This window comes from Cupressus sempervirens, chromosome 11, assembly GCF_028749045.1.
Source record: "Cupressus sempervirens isolate cs-2001-9-10 chromosome 11, ASM2874904v1, whole genome shotgun sequence".
Lineage (NCBI taxonomy): Eukaryota > Viridiplantae > Streptophyta > Pinopsida > Cupressales > Cupressaceae > Cupressus > Cupressus sempervirens.
In genome coordinates, this window is record NC_143128.1 from 584,311,104 (window position 1) to 584,336,687 (window position 25,584).

General features: G+C 34.8%; 1 protein-coding gene across 1 annotated transcript in view; it reads left to right on the top strand.

Annotated features, from left to right (window-relative positions):
- Positions 1 to 2,273, top strand: part of LOC149531002 (uncharacterized) — a 37,577-nt gene extending 35,304 nt beyond the window's left edge. The window contains exon 2 of the mRNA XM_089808887.1: positions 1,859 to 2,273. Coding sequence (XP_089665013.1) covers positions 1,859 to 2,005 — 147 coding nt within the window. The 3' untranslated portion in view covers positions 2,006 to 2,273. The remainder of the gene's footprint in view (positions 1 to 1,858) is intronic.
- Positions 2,274 to 25,584: the final 23,311 nt, after the last annotated feature.

Genomic DNA, 25,584 nt, shown 5'->3' on the forward strand with positions numbered 1-25,584 from the left:
TATATGCACACACATATTTTAAAAAAACATTTTTTTTGTACGGATGAACCCAAAACAAATCCAAACCCAACCACCCAAAAAAAATTAGGACAAATTTCCAACTAGAATCTTGAACCCGCATCCATATTGGCAACTTAGATTTTAACAGTCACCTCCGTCTCATGGTCCTATTTGTCTTTGTGTCTTTTAGTTGTATGCCATTGGCAAGTTATATCGTAATCTTCGCAATCTTTGAAGAGTAATGTGCGACTTCCATCTTTGTGATCCCAAAATAAAATGTATCATTCACATTGAGTATGATGTTCATACTTTGGGTTTTTGGAGTAGTTTTAATGCAACATGATAGGTCAATCACCTTTTGGAGCTATAAGCTCAGTGAAAAATAAGATTTCACCTATTGATGATAAGGACATGCTAGTAGCAATGCATGGACCAAGTTCAAGAACTATATGGTATATTTCAGATTAAAATACTTTGTATCAGAGTGACAACGTGAGAGACAATTTTTGAGTACACGACTCCAATGTCAATTTTGCAAAGGTGACAAAAAGGTAGTAGTTGGTTGCTGGTGTCTTATTTATAAGTCCAAATCAGTTTTATACAGAAAAGCTATCCCAGGTTGAAAACTTTTTATTGAGGCAACGTATACTAAAATGATGGGAGATGAATTGTCAGAGGAACAGTGGGAATCTTTGGCCGTGAGCAACAAGCACTCCTTCCACAATGCACTCATTCGTCACCAGCTACAGTAGTTATGTATCCCATAGTCAAAGTTTCAGATATATGTAGGTTTTTTAAACTTTCTTCTTCATTGGTTGGAAACTTTGCGTGTTTCAAAACTTTTTCTCAAATAAAATAGTGAATCAATGAAATGGTTTGAAGGTTAACCTCCACAATTTCATAGTGGATTGTGAGCACTATCAAATAAACAAAGACAAAACAGTTTGGAAAACATCTTAAGTACTTGGCACTCCTAATGTAATCTGGGAAATATCAGCAGTAATTTCAATATGGATCTTCCTAAAGCGAGTTATAATATTGCACTGTTGTGGTTGCTGACAAATTAACCAAGTTTGTTTGCATTACTCCTAAATGTTGCATTGTTGTGGTTGCTGATCAATTAAACAAGTATATTAACTATACTGCTATTCAGGTCAATTCAAATCATTATCCCTGTTCTCCTCTTTTTTCATCATTGCTGCATGACACATGCTGATGCTTCCTTTCAAGTTTTATCTTCTTTTCTTTCTTTCCTTCCCTTCTCTTTCACAATTTCTCTAAATGAAATTGCTAGGTCCCTTATTTTCTTTTCTGGTAGTTTTCTGTTTTTGCATATTTATAAAGAAAAATTAGATTGGGAAAGGTCAGAGAGGATGTCTGGCCATCCCTGGGACATTTCTCCCCAAGCCTATCTTTGTATCTAAAATGTTCCCCTCTGTTCAAAAAAGTTAGGGATGGGCCTCAAAATGCTTCCTGGTCATTCACTGATACCTGAAACGTGCCCAGGACAGGACAGGGAGGCCTAGGAACCCTGTCTTATGATAGACAATTGATTGAAAGACAGCAAGAATTTATGTTTATCCATTTCTCTGATGTGTCTGTGCAAAATTGTTAATTTCCTAAAGCTTTTAAGAAACCAACTTGTCCAGATAGTAAACTACTTTATGGGCACAATTAGTATTATTTATCCTGTGCCTCAATTGAAACCATGTTTATAGCTTTCCATGGACTCTGCTATATGCAAGAAAAGTTGGAAACAATTTATCATATGCATTGTGATGCTTTCTACATCGTTCTGCTAGGTTTTTTGCTTATTAACTTGTTCTGTACTGCTTTTCCAATTGCTTAATTCATTCAGGTAGCTGGGTTAAGAGCTCTAACCAGTAAAATGCAAATGAAGTCGATGCTAAAATGGATGCGGGAGAAAAAAATGTTGAAGATAATATCCAATCCAGGAGGATCCTGTTTGCCTTGTTTATATTCCCTCGGGTATAACAAGCCTTAAAATGTTCTTGGTGAATTGGAAATTGAATGTCAAATATTGTCACAAATGAGTTTTTTCATTGGAGACTGCACAGATCACACTTCCTGTTGAAGGCTCTGTTGAAACAGGCTTCATTCAAGTTAGTACAGTATCATCTGTAAAGAATATGTTATCTTTCTTTTATGTTTTGTCATAGCAGAATTTAGTAAGCATTCTCAGGAAATTCCATTTTTTACTCTGCTATTCACATTGAATTTGCAATTAATTATCGTCAAGTTCGTTGAGTGTATAGTTATCCAGTTTTTAATCGAGGTCAAGGCCAAACAGAGCTAACAGCTTCAAAATCATTAAGTTTTTGCGACAATAATTTAACTTTCTAGCTTTATATACCAGAATCACCTTTCACTGTATCAAAGTGGAAAAGGGTCATTAACCCCATACAATTACTTTGTACTGAAATAATGAGTAGGAAAGAAATCTCTACGAAGGATAGAAAATGAAAAAATGTATAAATTAATGTATTCTACGTGTCTTAATTTCACCAAGCTCTATTGGGTAGAAGTAAAATACTTCTGAAAAGAAAATAATCTATTATAAGCTTTGAAAAAATAATGTGCCAAACTGTCCACTGTACACCTACTGAAGAGTATTATGGATCAGTCATATAAGATATTCTGGAATTCCTGTTGCACAATAAAGTTGTTTCATATATCTCCTTCTCTAAAAGAGTAAATCTGTAGTAAATCTGTACACGTAAGATCCAGCAACGGAGAACACAAGATGCACACACAATTTTACATGACCCTTCCAGGAGAAAATCACACAAAATATTGCTTTATATATGAATTTTATTATAAACTTCATAGGCACCAAACCATAGGTAACTCAAATCCCCTCCTTATAGTTCAGAGGCACCAAGCTGCGGGAGACACTAATGCCAACAACTGAGCACCGACTCAACTTGTGAATGCATTTTAACGAGAGGCACCAACCTCACAATCTCTTAGAATATTAGAAGGCTCCTAGGAACCTTTGAAGTATTATGAAGTAATTGAAAAATATTTGCTTGTTATTAAAAGTAATCAAGAAATCAATTTATACATGAGATTGAACAATTTTTCCTTAAGAAACAATTGTAAAGAATGAGAACTTTCTATTTTAGCCAAGAGAAAACTAAGACTTATCTACAACCAACTAAAGAATAGAAACATTCTGTTCTAGAAATAGAAAACGAACTTTTAGAAACATTGTTTCTAATATTTACAGAAGATTATAATAGAGAACCATTAGATACTAAACAAAGATAATTGAAATTATCTATTATCGTAACACCCCCCTCTTAATGGTTAATCTATCTAGAGCACGAAGTTGTAATAAGTGTAATAGACAGATTATGTCTGCTCAAGGTGTTCTGCACTGTTTGCTGTGGGCTGTGAACCAGATTGCTTAGATAGGGCAGCTAAGTGCTTACAAAATTAAACTTTCATGTGCCCAAACTTGTGGCAATAGTTGTATTGAATGTTTTTCTTTCGGGAGCCCTCTAAATCTGGAGCAGAGGATATTTGCTAAGAAGACTGTTGATGGTACTTTGGATAATTTTGCAAAACATTGTAGAGGAGCATAAAGTCTTCCAAATCTGGAGTAGAGCATGCTTGTTGAGAAGACTGTTGATGGAACTTTGGATAATGCTCCAAAATTTTGCAGATGAGCATAAAGCTCTGAAACAAACCACAAAAAAGCTATGATTTTTGAGTTGAAAAATCAATCAAAATCCAACATGATTTTTGTGGTGGAAAATCAATCAAAATCCAACATAATTTTTGAGGTGAAAAAATAATCAAAATCCAACATAATTTTTGAGGTGAAAAAATAATCAAAACCCAACATGATTTTTGAGGTGAAAAATCAATAATAAACCCAACATGATTTTTGTGGTGAAAAATTTATCAAAATTCAGCATTACGATTTTTTTTTTTGTTAAAATTATAGGAAAAACAGTAAAACACAATAGATAATTTAACTCGCAAAGGAGTCCCACACAACTTTGTGAATTACAAAATTAGAAAATTTCAAAGGAAAATTTATAGAAATCCATAAAAAAATTTTAGGGAAAAAAATGAAAACCTATCAGATGTTTGTTTTTTGGTGAGGAAAAATATTATGAAAACCCACTAGAATTTTTAAGGGAGACAAAACACGAGACTTTGCATGGTAAAGAAGCACATGTAAACAACATGCAAGTTCATGCAACAAACATGCAAGTACATGCAGGGAAAACATGAGACTTTGCATGGTAAAGAAACACATGCAAACAACATGCAAGTTCATGCAACAAACATGCAAGTACATGCAACCCTACAAAAAGTAGAGACCCAGAAAATTTGAAAGGTGACTTAGAAGAGAATTTATAAAATCCAAAAAGAATATGTTGTTGGTTTCTAAATTTGTTGGCTAAAAAATGAGGCACCCAGAAAAATCTGACAATTGAATTGAGCTCTCAAAAAACTCACCAAGAATCTAGAATAAAAAAAAAAAATCCGAACCCAAAAATTAGGGTTTCGAACAAAAATGACCTTGCTTTGAAAAGAAACACAAAAAATGGTAGAAATGTGCAAAAAAAAAAAGACGGATTTGGACGGAAATGGGTTGCAGAACCGAACTAGAAGTCGGCGGATTCAGATTCTCAAAATGGAAATCTTAGTCGGAATGTAGAGACAGTTGGAAGCAATTATGCATGTAAATAATTTCGAAAATAAAAGGTAGATAATTTCAATGAAAAAATTATAATTATTTTCAAAGAAGATTAGAGTATTGGCTTTGATACCATATTACAAACTAATTGGAAAATATTTGCCTCTTGTCAACAGGGATCAAGAGATCAATTCATACAAGAGACTAAATGATGTTTTCTCAAGAAACAATTGTAAAGAATATAAACTTTCTATTCTAGCTAAGAGAAAACCAACGGTAATCTACAACTAACTGAAGAATAGGAACATTCTATTCTAGAAACATAAAACTAAATATTAGAAACATTATAATATTTATAGAGTACAACAGATAACCATTAGATACTAAACAAAGATAATAGAAACTATCTATTATCGTAGTATGAAATGCAGTTTGATAAATGTATGCAAAATTCTTGTTCAAATTTTCTCCACAAATATGCTCATACCACTATTCAAGTTTTTGGAATACTCTTTCCACAAAACATGCATGAGTTCATTCCAACGTCTTCACAAAATGAGATCAAAAGAATGTCATAGATCTGCTTGTGTATTTGATATATATTTGCTACGACCTCTTCTTAATCCTACCCTTCGAGCATTGTAAAGACCTCAAGGTCTCTATGATGTAAATCTCTATTTTTCTTAAACTATAAAATTAAAAACAACAAATTGATTGCACAATATAGATTTAGGAGAAATAAGATTTCACTGCAAGAATCTCCAAATTGCTTTTAGATCATTCAAAATTTCAAGAGCTCTTACAACTCTAACCCAAATTTAGAGCATTAATAAACTAATTTGCAATAGTAGTTGCAAATTCAGGAATCGATATGTATATAGAACTGACATATTCTTTTAACAAATCACATGGGGGGTCTTGCCCCAAGATTTAATTGCTCAAAGGGAAATAAAAACAATGTTTTGCACGATCAAAAAGCATGGTAGAGTCCTTTGTATATACCTACTTTGGGCAATTAATTAATTTGCTATACAAGACAAGTAAACAATATGATTTGACCCCTTTCTAGAAGATAATAAGAGATATAAAGCAAAACAAGACAACAATAATTTGATTATTTGCAATTAAACAAAATTATATAGTTGGGAGGGAAATGAAGTATCCTTCTAGGAGGTAGTTGTCACTTTAAGACAAAATTGGGCTTCTTCAAGAAGTTGGTTGTCTTTACTAGAAGATTCAAGGCTAAAAATTGGATCTTTAAGCTCGATATCTATTTTGCATACATCTTCTATTGACCTTGGGCTTGTTGCAAGTTCTCTTTGAGGGCTTGTAAAATATCCTTTCTTTGTCAAATCAAATCCATAGTAGTAGGTACTCTATTAATTAGATTCATAAAGGAAGTTGCATCATAGCCATATAATGCTTTAAAGGGGTACATCCCAATTGACATATGATAAGTTGTATTATAGCAATACTCCCCAAGATATAACCATCTAACCCAAGATGTTCCTAACCTGCTATGTAGTTATGTAGAACTTTTAATCTACTTGTTCAGTATATCTATTTGTCCATTTGTTTGCAGATGATAACTAGTATTGGGTGTCAACTTCACCCTTGTCAAGCGAAATAACTCTTGCCAAAACAGGTTGAGAAATTTGTTGTCCCTATTACCCACAATTGTTTTTGGTAACTCATGTAGCCTAAATACCTCCCTAGAGAAAATATCAGCTACTTGAGGTGCCTTAAAGTCTATTGATATAGCATAGAAATGTGCATAATTAGCGAGTCTAGCCACCACCACATACAAACAATCTTTGCCTTGGGCCTTTGGTATACTAGTAATAAAATCCACAGATATACTTTCCTATTTTTTTTATTGGAAATAGGTAGAGGTTGTAGTAACCCTATTGGAAAGACATGATTTACTTTGTTATGTTGACATCCTTACCATCCCTTATATGCTACATTACATCCTTCTTTAATCCTTTCCATGACAAATGCTACTGTATCTATTTATACGTTTTGTAGAATGCTGACCAATAATGTGTCATGGCATGCCTTCAAGTTTTTTCCCTTGATTTTAGATCCAAGTGTGAGATATACTTGCCCCTTGTACAAACTCAACTCATTCATTGTTTTGAATTTATCACCCCATACCTTGTCCTTTAAAATTTCACAAGAAAATGATTTTTAACATATTTAGTTGATGAGGTTGATGAGATACATCTGGCACAATATTCTTGTTCTTTTTACATATTCAATATCAAAATCATAAGCTTGGATTTTACTGATGAAAGAAGTCTTTTAAGCTACTAGGATCAATTCTAACAACAAGCTTGTTGCAAACTATAAATTTGGTTGGGACATGTGTAATGGTTTGGTTAGGACATGTGTAATGGTTGACATTTCCTTATTAGAGATAGGGAATTTACATGCAATATCCTCAAGCTTACTCTCAAAAGCTTTAGGGTGTTTATTTTGCATCAAAACAACTCATATTCACTCTCTAGATGCATCACATTCTAAAACAAAAGGAACGAAAATCTGGAATTGCTTAGACAAGGTACAAATCACTACTTCCTTAAGTTGATAAAAAGCTTGTTGAGTTGATGTTTCCATATAGAGGCTCCTTTCTTACTTAGATTTACTAAGGGGTTGTGAACTGTGAAAATCCACTTACAAATCTTTGGTAGCAGTAATTTAAAAAAAAATCAATTCAACCTTTTAATCTTCAAACCCTCAAATCGATTAACTTGAAAATTTGAAATAATTGATTACCTAGTGCTAAAATATAAAGATGTAAAGTAATAAACATATACTATGCACAATGTACACACATAACTCATAACACCATATTTTGGTTTCATAGAAATCCCTTGGTTAGAGGGAAAAACTGCAGTGGGGATGATACACACAACTAATCATTGCAACAATTGTATTGTCTTAAATTAGAAGCAATTTAATCAAGGTTTATGACCTATTTAATGTAAGATAATCAATCTCCTTGCACCTTTTCTATCCTTTCTTTTAGGTGGAATTGAGGTAAAACCTAATAGATCCTCTTTAAGATCTCCTATTTCACGACATAAAGCTTGAGATAGGATCCATCCTCTTAGGTCCTCCCTTTCCTTCATTTAATCACTTAGAATTTGTTCTCCACACTGAAATGACTATATCTCAGACTTTGTGGCCAATTTTTGGGATTTGGGATCTATTTTGGGATCCTCAAGGTTCTGGGCCCTGATTGTCAGGGATGTTGTGCATAGTGTGTCTCTGATCAATCAGGGATGCAATGCGGCCTTGATGGGCCAATTAGGGACGTAGTGCACCCCTGATTGGGTCCTATTTTGGGTCCTTTGTTCAAGTCCTATGTTCAGATATCTTTTGAGTGTTAATTCCTAGGCAAGTCAACCTATTGGAGTTAGTCAATTCTAAGCCCTTCCATTTGCTTCATTTCTTCCATCACGATACCTCATCTTCAAGCACCCATGCACTAGCACTCAAGTATTCAAGTTTTCAAGCCTTCAAGTCTTCAAACATCCTTCAAACAATTCCTTTATTGAAGATCAAGGATTCAAGTGATTGAGGGAGTCATCTTCAAGATCCTCATTAATCCATTCAAGATCTTTTGTTGCATCTTCTACATCCATTCATCTTCATCTTCTTGATCCTGATCAATTGGTGAAGTAAACACATAACATCTAATTCAAGAGATCCTACTATTGTAAGGTGAATTCATACATTTCCTTTATATTCACACTATTACAATTATTTCAACTCAAGATTAATTCTTGAATTGGGTTTTGACCAAGGCAAACCCCCCCACTTCAACAACATTTTTGACTCTCTTCGAAAATGCGAAATCATAATCATCGTCACACATTCCTTTAGGGCTGACCAGATGGCCCCTGATGCTTCAACAATGAAGAGGTCACCCCTATTCATCTAGTTTGGCCTTGACATATTGCTAAACGATTTATGGGTTTTGTCCATTGCACAATTTTAGGCCTCAATTTGACGATTTCTATCCATTCTAATCACTACAATAAGCATAATAGTAGGTTTAAAGGTGTTCCCTCTACCTTCTTTGTCCTTTCAACATATTTACTTATATCTAGCTCCAACTTATCATCTTATCTATGGTTTTCAACGATTTGGTTATCTTTTCCCCTATTCTTTCCTAGACCTAGTTTGCATTGGTGTTTGTTTCTTATTTGGTTAGCACTAATCTCTCTAGCTCTAGTTCTCTGGATTGGAATTAAAAGGACTTATCTCCTTGACTTCCTCCTTTTGAGTTATGTAAGTGTGGTTATGTGATGAACTTAAGGTTTTATTATCCTTCATTCACATTTCCAACCTCAATATTTTGGTTAACCCGACTACGTCAACTCTTTCTTTTGTGGTGTTAGATTATTATTTTGCATTCTTTTATGTGTTTGCCTACTACATATTTGGTAAACCCAACCTTCAACATTTCCTCTTTTGATTTTGGAGTTAGATTATTGCATTTTGTTGTGTTTATCTTCATCTTTGGTGAACCCGATTGGGTCAACTCTTTCTTTTGTGGTGTTAGATTCTTCTTTGCATTTCATTGTATTAACTTGTGATCTATCTTTGCATGCTTTATATCTTCCTTAGACTATATTGTGTGTTTTGTGACTTAGTTCAAATCATAAATTGTGATCTCTTTTGTCTCTTCTTGCCTTGTTTGGTGTATGATCTTTACTACCTTTAGTCCTACTTATGGTATTCATATTAGGAGAAGTTGTAGACTCATGACTCTCTTTGATCCAGATTCCTCCTCTCCTTGCCTTAGGAATCTTATTGACCCTATGGTTTCTAATGACTTGTTTGGTGTATGATCTTTACTAGATTTAGTCCTACTTATAGTATTCGTGTTAGGAGAAGTTGTAGAATCATGGCTCTCTTTGATCTGGATTCCTCCTCTACTCGCCTTAGGAATCTTATTGACCCTATGGTTTCTCATGACCCTAATCCTTCTATGGAGCATGATTCTTCTCAATCATCTCATGATGAGGACGAGGTTTTAAGGGTTCCTCTCGAACAAGTTGATAAACTTGCTACCGGGATTGATAAAATGCATGATAGTCTTCTTCAAGAGAATCACAATATTGATACTATTGCTGCTTTTGATGTTCTTAAGAAAGTGATATGAACTAATGAACGTGGTGTTAATCTTTTGCGTGGTCTTACTGACCTTGTCGATACACATGTTAAGCCTTTGGTTCCGGCCATATCTGAAATAAGAATGACTCTACCTGTTGTTACTCTTGAACCCGCGTTGCGTATTTTTGCACCTATCTCTAGCATTTGTACTTATGTTTCTCTAATTGTGACTACTTTTGTTCAACTGTCTAATCATCTTAGTACTCCTATTGCTTCTTCGCTTGTAAGTGTTCTGCTTGCTTCATTTCCCACTTCACAACCTTCATACAATAGTGTTCCTTTCACTTATCCTAATGCTCCTACCCATGGTTCCTAATGTTCCACCCATAGTTCCGTTTATTCTAGCTAATTCATACACTCTTTTAGTGTATTGAAATATGCATGTGCCACATATTTCCTCTAATGATTCTACTATCCTTAGCCTTCTCAAACTGTTTCTTCTTTACAACAACAATTTGCTTCCTTCACTCAATCTAAGTTCAATGTTCCTACATGTGATATGGGTAATCCTTTGTCTTTTGATATTATCCGTACTGCTGCTCTTGAATAAGTTGATGTGCCTCCCCTTGACACATACAATGGTAAATGTGATCACGTATCTCGTTGGAAAACTTTCCAAGCTCTATGTAGTGACTATGCTCACGACCATGATTTTAGCTAAGTTGTTTGCTCACACCTTTGTGGCAAGGCTTTGCAATGGTATTGCTCTTTGCCACCTTATTCTATTGAATCCTTTCATAAAATTGCTAATACTTTTATCCAACAATTTCGTAATAACATTGGTAAGTATGTACCTTTGACTGATTTGATGCATTGTAAACAATGTCTTAGGGAAAATATGACTGCTTTTTCGGGATAACTTTAAGAAACCCCCCTTAAGAAAAAAAGTATAAAATTTTGGCAAATTGAACATTAGTTTAGCGAAAAAAATTTAATTTCTATTGGCAAAATTTTATTTTTATGTAGGAAATTTTTAAATTTCATTGGCGATTATTTTTCAATTATGAAAATTGTATAAAATCTTGGCGAATCTTTCATTATTGATGAAAATCGTGAAAAAAAGTACACAAACCTAGAAATAATGATTTCATTATTGTTATTATATGGAGCCTAATTAATTATCAAACTTTAAGGTTAAATGTAGCTCACTTTTATCATTAAATTTTCTCTCCAAATTATTGAATGATGGTTTGGGAAGCACCACTATTATTTTTAACCATTGGATGATCCTAAATCAATGACCTAAATCCTATTTCAAGCCAAAATCTTAAAATGATAACAAGTTTTATATAAATTTTCCAATGTAAAGACGTGTCCCCAATCAAATCTATTTCGCAACAAAGTGAGAAAGGATAAAAGTTTCATTGAAAGTCTTTAGAATAGAGACACATGTCAAATCTACATACTTAATCTGTAGTGTAACTTAAAGTTTTACCAAATATTGGCGAATATGACCATCAATTAAGACAAGCCTTGAAAATTGTAGGCAAAAATATTTAATTTACTATGTAGAAAAATTAGATTCCATTGGCGAAGTCATCAATAAAATATAAATACTTCTCTATTATTATTGGTGATTAGCGTAACCATGGAACCCAATTTTGGTAAAGTGCAAGAGACATGGACACCCCAAAAGTGCCAAAAAATTAGCCAAATTAGGGGTCCTCGATGAGTGAGATTAGCCAATTGGTGAATATTAGCCACTAAAGTTATCTTTGCTACTTTTATTGGTAGATTTAAACAATTGCATGCTTAGATTTCTTATATTGTGCCTTCTATTGATATTCAACATATGTTATTGTGAATTTACAAAAAGACATTATAGATAAGATTCTGCTGATCGAGTTTACTTCATTTTCACAACTTTGTGTAGTGCTTCATCATTATCAATTGCAAGTGAGTCAGTTTGAGAGCAACACCAATGGCTTATGTACCTATCGATAAGTGTGACGCCACGCCTAATCATAAAAAATTTCAGAAACCTAACTATGTCAAGATTAACAAAGGCACAAATATAGGAGATGAACAAGTAGCTGTTGCATCTTGAGGTGCCACTGCTACTTCCTTTTTTTTTTTTTTTTTTGGATGAATCGTAAGTTGAATCCTCTTTTTGAGTCTTTAAATTCCATTATGGTTTGGTTGGTTAGTGCTAATATGATTACACTTCCTCCTATTAAACCACTTCTTCCCTCTACTACATCAAGTCTCCACTTTAATCCTGAAGCCTTTTGTCAATATCATTGTCAACTTGACCATGATATTGAGAGGCATGTTATTATTTGAAGCACAAGATTCAAGATTTGATTGATTCTAGTGCCATATCTATTGATAGTCATGATACTGGTAGTAAATCTGCACTGCCTCCTAATCGAGATTTTCAAATCATTGCCAATCCATTACCTCAACACACTACTAATACTATTGTTCAATATCCTTCTCCTTTTGTGAATGTGGCTTATGATACGTTACGACAAGAAAATTACAATATTGTTAATGCTATGGAGCGTGTAGTTCAACCTCCACCTCCACCTAAGAAAGACATTCCCTCTACTTCCAATGATTTACCTAAAACTAATTGTAAGTGTACTAGAGCCCATGCCATTTCATTTACTGATGCTAATATTTTCAAGGCTCCTAATGGTTTTAATATTATTATTTATTAATTAATGGTTATCTATTGCAATCTCTTGTAAATATGAGAATGTTTCTAATATTTAGTTTTCCGTATATAGAATAGAATGTTTCTTTTCTTTACGATTGTTTCTTAAGGAAACATCTTTCATTCTTTTGTATATAGTGATCTCTTGATCATTGTCAAACAAATATTTACCAATCACTTCTCTACCTCTTAAACCATATGCTACATCAAATACCATTGGTGTAACATTGGGATCTCCATTATGATGAGCTTTTTTAACCAGTGATGCAACACCATCTCATGTTAATGAGAGACCATTTTCTAGAGATTGTTGAATCTACATTGTCATCCAATCAAGATTGTTTGCAATATACAAATGTAGTGCATCCCACACACAACCAACTGTAAAGAAAACAAATAGACCACTTAGAAACAACTTATATTCAAGATTTATAAGAATTAATAAACTACAATAACACTTTAGAATTACCTCTCACTTTTCTCAATCTACCTTTCCCCATCAAGTACTCCCCTTTAAATTTGTTAATAGAGTTGAGATTCCAAATGCAATCTAAATGGCTATTTTTTACAAACTTAAGAGGATATTCACTAATGTACACCATGGTCTAGTATACCATATATCCCTCCACCATAGAACCTCAAGACATTCTCTTTGTTGAATCAATCCCTTCATAAATTTCAAGTGTCTCAACCATCCACATTGACTTAGTTTGCACAAGTCTAGACAATTCAATCTCTTGAACTTGATGTATGAGTTAGTTTTCTTGAGCATTTAAAAAAGTTGAAGCTAGACACTTTTGCATTTCACACATAAGGTGGAGAATTTTTTTCTTCCAATAATTTATATCTTTTTTATTAATTTCTTTAGATGATAACCACCTAAAAGAGATTTAACATGCCAAAACATGTAAACGAGATTTTAGAAAAAAAAATATAATAAATTACATAAAAAGTTAAGCAAGTTGTAAATATAATATCTATATAACAAATTTAAGAAATAACACTCTAACCTCATGTATTTTTCAAGATCATATATAACTTGTTTAATATTGTTGTCAAATTCGTGTGGGAGCTAGAGGTAGGGTGTACTACAATAATTTAAAAAATGATCTTTTCAATATATTATATAATAATACAATAAAATGTACTTGCAATTTTAAAAATATATTATACATAGAGGAGAACGTGACTTACCTTGACGAAGGTATGTCAATCATGTGTTTTCAACCATGACCAAAAATCATGTTTTTTTGATACGAGACTGCTTATATTTGCAACAAATTTTGTGAGAAATTATTTTTTTATGACTTTTTTTAATGCATCACTTTGATAACCAAGGAAGGACACTTGCATTTATGCGGTCTCCATTGTTATTTGATTCAATGGAATTTTTCAGTGCATGATTGGATTTATGAATGTCATAAGTTTTGACAATTTTTTCTTTGTCACATCTTTCATCAAATATTTTTCATATTGTCTATGTTACATTATTTTCAATATGAATAACATTAAAAAAAAATACGATTGAGAGATCCTTGTAGTACGACAACCTACTAAATTGACTAGGATAACTTTTTATTTCTCTAGAAAGTTGGTCATTTATGCCTTGACGACCTTCACAAGCTTCAATTACATCATTACTAAATAAAAAACAATATCAAAATATAAATTTCAAACAAAAATCAGCAGATGGAATGACATTCCCTTGGTGATTTACTTTATTGAATTCCAACTTCCATAGGTGAGGTGTCATTCTTCGTGGTCTTGATGTTGTTTCTTTTTTCCCATTAAAAAGATGTTTTTTAGTAGTTCAATACTTATGATTATTGTGGGAAAAGTGCCTAAACTTATCGAACAACTGCTTTCCTAAACTTCTTGAATGGTGAGATTTCATCTTCGGACCACAAACTAGACATGTAAATTTTTCTTTTGTATGAAGACCTAAAGATTGTGTAAAATTGGACTAAATATGTTAATTTTGATATTTACAATTATCATATATAATTTAAACATACAAAAATCATGTGTAAGCACTATAACATACCAAAAATATATGACCTTAACAATATAACATATCACAAAAATGAGTTAGCCCAGGGGCATCATGTATTGTCCATACAAGCATTGCATAGAATTAAAATTATCTTTGTCCTATTGGTCTAGAGATTTCATACATAGTGACTCCATTTCATAACTTCAACAACTCGTCAATAAGGGGCTCAATATACACATTCATATCTTTAACTTGGTACTTACCTAGTTTAATAAATGTAAATATTACATAATTATTATGACCCCTTTGATGTAGTGTTTATAAATTAATTTAGATAACTATTAAATGAAAAAGTATATAGTACAATCATTGTCAACATTATATTCTCCCTCTTTATGGACATCCAAGGAGGAATGTATTATTAATTAAAAAAATAGGTCACACAGAGTAAACAAATATCTTACCTCTAAATGGATTTGACACTGCTCATTGCCAAGCTTGAGATTACGATATTTTTTAAAGTGTGGACAAGATTTTTCTATGTCCTTAAATACAGAACCATCTGCAGAAATTCACATAATGTCATCTCAACTTCTATTGCATGCATCGTAATCCATAAATTGTTTCAAGCTAGTGCACCTAAATAATCGTTCAAGACATGGAATAATGAGAATGTATCAAAGAACATTGTGAGGCACCTTTTTTGTTATTTATCTTACCGCAATTTTCTAATGTGACAACCAAGGAATTCTAGTGTAAATTTTATTTATGATATAGAATGTGATCATTAGGACATCCGTTTATTGTTTGATATTTCATTCCAATTTAATTCATAATATTAGATAATTCTCGGTGCAAATGAGGTAGAATGTTTGATGGTGGTAACAAAAAATCAGCTATCAACCTAGAAAAAATATGATTTGTTAATATAATGAATAGTAGTGGTATGCTAACATTGAAGACGAAAAAAATGGTATACGTTAGCATAAAGTGACATTGCTACATTGGATAAAATATTCATAACCTTCAAGTTCACCAACAACACTATAGTGGAGAGAAGAGTTGTTTGGGAGCCTTGGTATAGGGGCTCGTATGTCTTCTCAAGTATAGGTATATCAAGACCATCTTCTTTATCATTATCAAATGTGCTAGTACCATCATCATGATCATCTTGATAAGTTGTGCCAATACCATCTTCTTTAATCATGTCCTCTGGCACATTATCAACTATGCCAATACCATCATCTTCAATTATGTTCTCTACTAGAGGATCATCTTCTTCCATGGGAGCATTATCCTTGATTTGAATATTCACACCCCCATGTTCCTCCAGTTGGAAATCCACATTCACCCATCAATGAAAACTATGCCTCCCTTCAATGTGACTATGTTGCCTATAATTACTGTAGGCTGTTGTGATTAGAATTCTTTGATTCTTTAAGCCCTTACACTTTTTGCAAGAAAAATTACATTTATCAAGTTTTCTTTGGAACTGAGACCACAATCCAATAATTGTCTCATTATTTTTCTCTGGGTTCATATTGTCAGGCGTGGTCTTTCTTCATAGAAAAATATTCGGGCTATAAATATACAAAGTGTAAACATACAAGTGTTAGTAGTATCTTGTATATAATCTAAAATAATAAAATATTACAAGATTATTCAAGATTCACAAATACACACAGAAATCATGCTCACAAGATTAGGCCAACCAATACACACATTCGTTCCCAAATCATCTTTCCAAGTGAATATAGTATTTACTTGGATAATTTAATCTTATAGTCTAATTTATCAAGAATGGTTATTGCAACTCTACATTTTTGTTTCATTGCCAAGGATGGTGTTGAATTGTCATTTATTTCATTGTTTTCTCTTCTTTTAAGTGTAGTCATATTTATTAGTAGAATAGATTTAGGATCAACATTAGAATATGTTCTTGTGAAACTCAAATTAGAGTTAGATCTTTAGGAGATAAAAGAAATTATTGGGAAAACAATGTCATGATTCAAACCAAAGAATAGGTAAACTAGAATTATGTCATATGTGATACTAAATCCGTTGAAGAGGAAACAATAAGGAACTCAATAAATTCATGAAGTTAGAACAAGAAGATGTAGTACAAATTGATGATGTCCAACTAGAGCATGAGAAAGAAAAAGAAGATGAAGAGAAAAAATTCACTAAGGTTACTCATGTTGATTTTGATTGTGTTGCCCCACTTTTCATCCCTTAACCATTTTGCAAAGTGGAAAATTTTGTGTCCTAGTAAAGTCCTAGGTATTTTCGAGTCTAAGTTCAAGCCCCTTTAGGTGGAAGGAGTCTTCATCAGATTTTTCATTTTCCTCTTCTCCACATTTCATAGCCGGGCAATTTTCCTTTTGTATTGTGAGCTTTTGCGGGTAGCTTAGTACCTAAGTCGATGGAGATTCCTGTAACATGCAACAATCATTCACAAGAGTTATATCCGTTGGCGGCTTATTATTTTCTCCATGAAAAAAAAAGCTTGTGAAATTTCGAACTTTGCCTTTTCAGTGGGTTTTCAACCCATGAAGCTAATTTCCCGCGAAGAGCACCAAATGATGCATATGAGACACAATAAGAAGATGATGAGGTACCATTGCCCCATTTCTAAAAAGAAAGGCAGTCCCCTACAATGAAATATGGGAATCAACGAGAATCATTCCCCCCTTTCTCAATGATAATGAGGTTGACCGCCTATTTCAAAGGTATCATCTGCGATATCAACAACACCCTAAACAGATTATTCCCTACTATTCTGTGGGCTCATGAGTAGGGAGAAGGAATCGCAATCAATTGACTACCTGAAGAAGCAGTTAGTCCTAATGCTTCTTCTTTGTTTCTCAAAATTCATCTCTCTACTCAATTGGTGCTAAATTGTTGGTTGGGCCCCACTCTTTTCTAGGAAATTCTATGGCTATTGGTTGGGAACTACCTCTACAATTCTATGGCTATGTCACTTGGTTGGGAACTCCCTCTACAATTCTATGGCTATTGGTTGGGAATTGCCTTACTATTCTTACTTGATTGATCCGCTCCTAGTACATGGTTGAATAGTACCCTATTCTGAACGCTGAATGCCTTACTATTCTAAAGGCGTGGAACGGAACAAGACTTATGATCACTTGGTGCTTTCTCTTTCCTCAAAACTTGGTGAATAATATAATAGTAAGGTAGCACAATATAGGTGGTTGCTTTCAATGAAGTGCGTTCGCGTAGACAGACAATGTTGGATAACGTCTGTTGATGCACAATGGTGGTGGGGCACTCTTTGTTGTAGGTGATTCTAGGATTCTTATCTAGCTCCTATGACTGCCCCCTTTAGATTATCGTGACTGATGTCGCATAGAATAGTAGGGGCCCGACATAAACCATCTTTCCATTTCAGATTTTTTTGGCTCCCCTACCATTCTAAAGCTGTGCCCTTACAATCAATTGGGGACCATTCTCGCATAGAATAGTAGGGGCCTGCCATAAACCATTGATTAATTTATCATTAGAGTCGTAGACATGATTGCCCCTCCATATTATCTAAGTGACCAACGTTGCATAGAATAGTAGGGGCTCTAAGAAACCCTCTGCATCTCCATTGATCAAAAGTCTTGCAGACATGACTACCCCTCCATATTATCTAAGTGACCGACGTCCCCTGCCAGTGCGCAAGCCATCTATTTATGTTTGCATGAAAGGAGGTCCACCGCAATAATTGCCTTAGAATAGTAGGAGAGGGGCTCCCCCTTCTCACTGTGATAACTTTATCGCTCCCCTTTGCACATCCAATATTACCACTGACCGCACGCACATTGCCATGTTTCCCCAATAGGGGACATGTGGCCGACCTTCTTGTGCCTAGGAATTGGGTAACTCCGTTAATGATGGTTCTCCGATAGGACTGACTATAAGGAAGGAAGGATGTAGCATAACTGGAGAACCATCATTAATGGGTACCTTCAATAATAGTCCTACCCCTCGAGCAGTTGGACCCTGCCGCCCTCTCTGGTGAAACAGTTGGACCCGCCCTTTCTGGTTTCGCTGCTGTTGCCCTATATCTTCTATTATTGCTGAAGCAACTACTGCCCTCCTTCTCATTGCCCGCGGGCGCCCTAAAGTAGATTATTCACATATATTGCTTAGAGGCCGAAGACTCCAGGATTGGGGTTCGCGGTCTATGGTCACCGTATTACGATTGACCCTATCATGTTGATGGAACAAACTCCTAACAATGAATTGATGCGTGAAGGTTAGGCTATCAACCCTATTCCGCATTCAGATGGTGATCTCTTTCTCTTGTATTTAATAAAGTGGGGCGAGAGAGCCTTTCAACAATAGCCGACTAGAGCAGATTGGCTCGAGTGAATTGATTGACTCTGTCGCGCCTGGCTTCGTCCGGCTCAGAAGCCGGTGAGAAACTTCGGATGCACTCACCATACCGCGGCCCCCCGCCTGTCTAACTAATGCATTCCCTATAGATAGTGATCAATTGTGATTACTAGGGACTTACCAACCTCTACATTCATAAAAGTGTAAATGCCTCTCCTCATAGTGTCAAACTTTAGGGGGTAAAACTGTCCTGCCCGGTCTGTAATTACGGCCACGCCAAGGCATAACCACACCTTGTTGGTGGCCCTATGCCACTCATCAGGCGGGAGGCGGGAGGGCACTGCCATATTTCCTTTATGATTATCTATCTTAGGAAATATTAAAGATTCATCACAACTCTTAAAATCGTCCTAGGCGGAAAATTAAAAATTGACTTCTCCTAGGCGAGTTTTCAAACCCATAAAGTTTGTTTTCCGCAAAAGGCAATTCTAAAGGAAATGAAATGAAAGGTGGGTCCCTAATGAAGCTTCTCACTCCTTATAGAATCTTTGAACCCAAAGGAAGGAATAAGTCAAAAAGAAAAGTTAAAAGGCAAGCCTGGGTAGAGAATTGAAAATCGTCTTCTCCTCGTCGAGTTTTCAACCCATGAAGACAATTTTTTGGATTTTAAAGAAAATCAATTATTTAGGCAGATGGAACCAACAAATGGTATGCAAAACATCTTGAGAAGATTATGGAAACAATCCAACCATTGCAGGAAAGATCTAAAAAGCATAATCTGATTTGGCAGATATTTCCTTACAGAGTACTCTGTTTATAATTTTCTGAAACTTAGTGGAAAACAAGAAAGTAAATGTGAAGGATAGAAAATTACCATTGGCGCAATGGAAAAATGAAAGGACATCAAGTTATCCGTTGAAAATACACATTTACTACTACAACTGACCTCTCCTTTAATTCATGTGTGTGGTGCGAACCTTAAAGATTAATGAATGAACTAAAACTTCTATATAGAGATATATATGAATAGTTGCAAAATTTACCGCTCTTACACAAACTATTATTCTGTTAATTTGCACAACTTATGTTTGAAAAGATAGCAATTGTGCATTTACCATTCCTTGCTTTCCTAGATTTTGAAATTCACCCACGAACATAATGGCAACTAGATTTGTGGGTTTTGATGGGCTGAATGAAATCAAGTCTGCGTTGTAGAATTTCACAAACACCTCTCTCTGTTTCTATGATATGCAAGACTTTTAGAAGAGAGTAAGATTGGAGCCAATTCATCCCATAACTGAGAAGATCTGAGGATGTGGGCTAGTTGAAGCAGCTAGTTTCCCAATAGCTGTCCAAGCCCCGAAATTGATCCACAAATGCATAAATCATTCAACCCAGACACCAGGTAGATTGTATTGCCGAATGTGATGGTATTGATTTCCATTGATAGACAAATAGTGGTGAATTGTCTAAGAATTCCAGAATGAGAGGAGATTTCAAATTTGACAATTGGTGGACATGTCTTTGAGTTTTTCGCAAAGAAAATGGTATGGAGAAAGGAGATTGTGCAGTCATGGTTTCAAAAGCCGTGGAGCACAAAAAGTAAGGTCCTTAAGACCCTATTTGCTACTAATCTCAAACCTAAGATTGTAGACATCCTGATTCTCCAACACATATTGAAAGGTGAGGTAGAAGCTTTAACTTTCGTTGAGCAATATTTCTTTTTGGTACAAGTCATCTGTTCAGATACCCAATACATTGACTGGGCTCACAAGGTAAGTGAGAATCTATCCAATGCTCTCAGTGCCGCGAAGTTCTACAACACCTTCTATATGTCCTCTTTTCTGATTTACATGTTAGCTTTTCTACAGTTATGGTCAGGCTTCCCAAGAGTCGAAAATTTCCTTGATGATGTGAAGTCCTATGAATTCTACCCATGTTTGCAGTTGGAAAATAGTTATGCAGAATATAAAAGAGTTAATGATGCATTTACAATGAGAATTTGTAGGGAGCTCCAAGGATGCCCAAAGAGGAGATTTAGTGTAGGAGCAATGGCAACTATCAGTCAATTTGGAAGCTTTTTCATCCAATTCTCATCTTTTTCATATTTGCGTCTCGCAGCTTTTGATGGGTTCCACTTGAAGCTACCAAGGTATCCAAGTGACATGATTGTGCTGATTGAGATCGTGAGGCAAGCAATCCAAGTGAATGTGCTGAGTGGGAGCCTGAAGAAGAAAGGTTACAAGTTTTCGATGAAGGTGGGAGCTCTCAGCTGCGAGTCTCGTTCTGATGCAAAGAACATGTTAAAAGTGTTCAAAATGAAGTATCAATTGGAGATGTATGAGGTCTTGAGACTTATGTTTGACCCAAACAGATATGCAAGAGATGTTCTCCAAATTGGTAGTGTAATCAAACATGTCACTACTGTTGAAGAGTACTGGGCCAATTGCAGAGATGAGTTCGAGAGTCGTGACCATGCTTTCACTAGGCTCATAGTAGATCAAGTAAAAATGTATAAAATCAACCTCGATGTTGAAGGAATTGAAGATGATGGGCATAATATGTATAGTAATACATATTTAACAAAGTTAAGAAATACCCCTATTAGTTCAAAGCCCTATCAAGATGCTGGAGATGATCTAGATGTTATGATGGCTTGAATTGTTAAAAGGACTAGGAAATGGGTTGAGTGGACTATAGCAAGTAGAAGCCAAAGTAAACGCACTCCCACTCAAGCTCCTTTAGCATCTTCCCTTGCTTCCTCACAAGCTGACACATTAGGTGTGACCTTGGTCATCACTCAAGGACCAACTCAACCAATAGGTGGAGGTGACCAGCCTATAGATAAGAACATTCCTTTGACTAAGACTTGTCAAGATGGCTCTTCTCTAGTGATTGGTGCCCAGTCAGAAGCTGAGAAGAAAGTAGAGGAGCCAAAAGATAGCATTGCTACCCCGGTTCCTTCAGCTACTAGTAGTCCAGTCCCATCTACAAGCCCTACACTTCTCCTTCCAAGCAGTCCTCATGTGCAAGTAGTGGACTTGGGTGATGGAGGAAGTGGTGATAGTGAATCCATTGAGTCAGATGAAGTAGCCAAAAAGATTACAGAGATAGAGAAAGGCCAAGAGTCCTCAAAGCTTGTCTCTCAAGCTCGAAAGAATCCTTTCTCCTTGACCGCAAAAACAATCACTCCAATCAAAAGGAAAATGTTTAGCATAGATTCTCTAGGGACGGTCTCAAAGGTAATAGGCATGAATTCATGGTTAGAAGACACTTTGGATAGGAAGAGAAAGAGGAAAGAAAAAGGTGCTCCCGCCAAGGATACCCTATCCCTTATTGTTCGTTTTCGATCTACATTGACTAAGGTGAAGAAACAGAAGACCTTGTCTATCCTCGGGCAGGATCCTGAAACAGGGCATTTAACAATGGAGATAGCCAAACCTAACAAATAAGGAAGAATTAAGGATATGACTATAGATGATTTCACCATGCATTCAGTAGATCTTGAGGAAGCCAGACACGATACCAAAGTTAGCTTATGGAAGTCGACGAACGAGGTGATCGAAGGACAACTAAAAAGTCTTAAGTTGTCAAAGGTTCAAATGAAAGCCAAGATATAAGAATTGAACAGATATATTAGACAATTTGTCACTCCGTTGGCGAGCATCTCAGGGATGCCCATGACTAGAAACCTAACTACTACAGACGTCTAGGCACTTATATCTCAACTTCAAGAAGATAGACATTTTGCTCAAATCGACAGAGAGTGGAGTGAGAAGATCAAGGTGGAAGGACTCTTTGTTATAGACCAGATTGGTAATGCTATTTTGAGATTGGAAATGGAGAAAGATAACATATCGTCAAATAGGGCTACCTTGGCTGCAGAAAAGGTCAAAAGTGATGATTGTGTCTCTTTATTGAAAATGATCATCCACATGAAAGTGAAGGAGACTGTTGAAGCGAATATTTTACCCAAAGCAGATGAGCCCCTAGTTGAGTGGTTCTAGAGAATGCAGTTCAAATCTGAAATGAGTATGGCGGTGGAAGGCCTTATAGAAACTGAAGCTAAAGTGAAGAAAGAGCAGGACAAAGACTATGAACTGCTTAAAGGATTGCATACTGATTCACAATCTAGTGGACAAGGGAAGGCAATAATTGGGGTAACTGCCATGCAGGAAAACTTCACGAACTTTATAGATGAGCTAATAGGAATAACTTCTAGTTGTCAAGACAAAATTTCTAAATTTTAGAAGCTTGGTGGATGTGTGCATGTGGCTATGGAAGAACTTCAAGATCGTTTGGGCACCGTCAGAGATCTAGCTCGAGAGCATTCTAAGTGGCTCTTGAGGTACACAAATGTGCATGTCCATAAGCATGAAGAGCTGATTCTGATCATTGTTGTTGCCAAAGCCTATAGGGAAAAGGTAGAGAAAGGGAAGAAGGCGAAGTGATTCATATTTCGCCCTTTCCATTTTTGTTATGTAATCATTGTAATAGAAAAACTAGCTCTTTGCCATTTGTTAGTTTTGAGAAGATGAAATGGTTCAACTTCCATTGTAACGGTCATCTCAGAATCCCATATGTATGATAATGAAAGATTAATGAAAGGTTGGAAAATTTTTGGTGTGAAGTACTTGATGTTGAAGAGTCATTTGAATGGTATTTCTGTATCAATCAATTTCTGTTCCATTTGTAATAATTTTTATTTGCTTGTTGTTTCTCTCTATCCTAATTTGAAATAAAGAATAAACAAAGTTTTATTACCCTTTTTTTATATATAGCGAGCTGAATATGATATGAATTGTCACTTTAAGCTCAAAGAGATCCTTTAGATGTTTTCATTCAATATTACCTTTCTCTGCAATTTAGTTCCTAGATAGATCAATCAATCTTAGTACATATTAACTATGAATTCATAAGATGTGTGAGTTCATTAGACTTAACTAATCTTTGAAATGTTACTTCTTGCCTAAGTTGAATCCCTTATAGGTTTAACTTAGTTTACCTCTCCTGTTCTTTGGTTAAGAACACACCCTATGTAGATTTAGGAATAAACAAAATTTGTTGCAAATTTCACAATAGGGAGCTGTACCTTACAATTCAGAGGAAAATAAATCTTCAAGAACCCACTTTCCAAACTGTTGTAATTAGAATTTGTTCACAAATTAGGGCACTTGTAAGTTAGAACTAGAAAGAACAAATCTATTTACCAACAGATTGGGATGTTTGAGGTATACATGTTACTGTTGATGAGAAGGACACCCAACATTTTTTTCTCCATCTTTTTCCTCCTCCAATCATTTTGATTTCTTCTCTTTTTCCCATACAAATGGAATTTGACTTTTGCATCTTTTGCCTCTTACCCTATCTATCTCTTATGTGGCTCTTATGTGGATGCCATGCCATTCCTTCTTGAAGCTTCCAAAACCCTACCTAACCTGTTCTTTTTTCCTCTTTAAATTTATATAAAAGGGAGGCTTCACTCCCCATTTGAGCACTTAGCATTCATGTTGTTGGAGCAATATTAACACTTTGAGCTCTTTAGCATCATTAGCATTTTCATTTCCTAGTTATCGCATTTTCATTCATAACTTAGATTTAATTTCTTATATGGTAGCTTAGATTTGATTTCATAGCTTAGTTTGAATCTTGCATTTCCACTAATTTTACTTTCATTTGAATCTAGTTTGGATTACTCTTGCATTTTCATTCTTTAGAATAGATCTTGCACTAGCATTTTGTCAAGATTTGGGGCAAGTTATTCATTCTTGTTTCTTAAATACATTCACTTATACATCTTAGCTTATATTTTATATTTTATTTTTAAATGCATTAGCAAGAAATCATAGTGGGATTGTTTTATTGTGTTGGGAGAACACACCCAAAAAAGTTTCCAAGAAAAAAAAAAAAAATTGATTTGGTGCCCTTATTTTAGCTCATCAGAGGTTGTGATGAAGAATTTCTTGTGTGTTGCATGTTTGTTTATGAAAATGTCTAGTTTAGGTTGAATCTTGGTTTTGCCTAATCTTGCATATTTTTGGCTTGCAACATATAGGTCATGTTTTTAGCATATACAATTGTCTAGAGTATGGATAATAAATTAAGAGAGAGATAAGAGTATTCTCTATGGGGTTATTTTTAAATAGAAATACAAGGAAAGGGTTATTACCACTACATGTTACCTAATTGACAAAATTCCTACATCAAAACTTATTGAAAAAACCTCTATAAAGATTTGGATGGGAAAACATATCTTACATTGGTATCTTCAAGATTTTGGTTTTAAGGTACACACTCATCTACCAAAGGATAAATCAAAGTATAAGATAGTGAATTGTGTCTTGAATTGTTGGAGTAATGGATATCAAGATTACATTATCTTGGATCTAGTGGTCTAAAAGGAATTGCATAATCATAATGCAATTTTTATAGAGAGCACACCTTCTCTTCTAGTTGAGAAATAGAAATAACCATTTAGATTGAAAAAATCATAATTTAATTTGAATAAACATCTAGTATTATAAGATTAACGACAACATTGGAGGCTTATGGCTTTCCATTCACATTGATTGAAGAATTGAGGCACAACTTGTCTTCTAATCAGTTTCAAATTGTCTCCTAGCATGTATTGAAACCCTGGCTGCATGAATGGAAAAGAATAATGAAGAAAGAGAGGAACATATAAACAATAATGTTTTCCAAAAATGAGCTATCAAATACCAAGTTGAG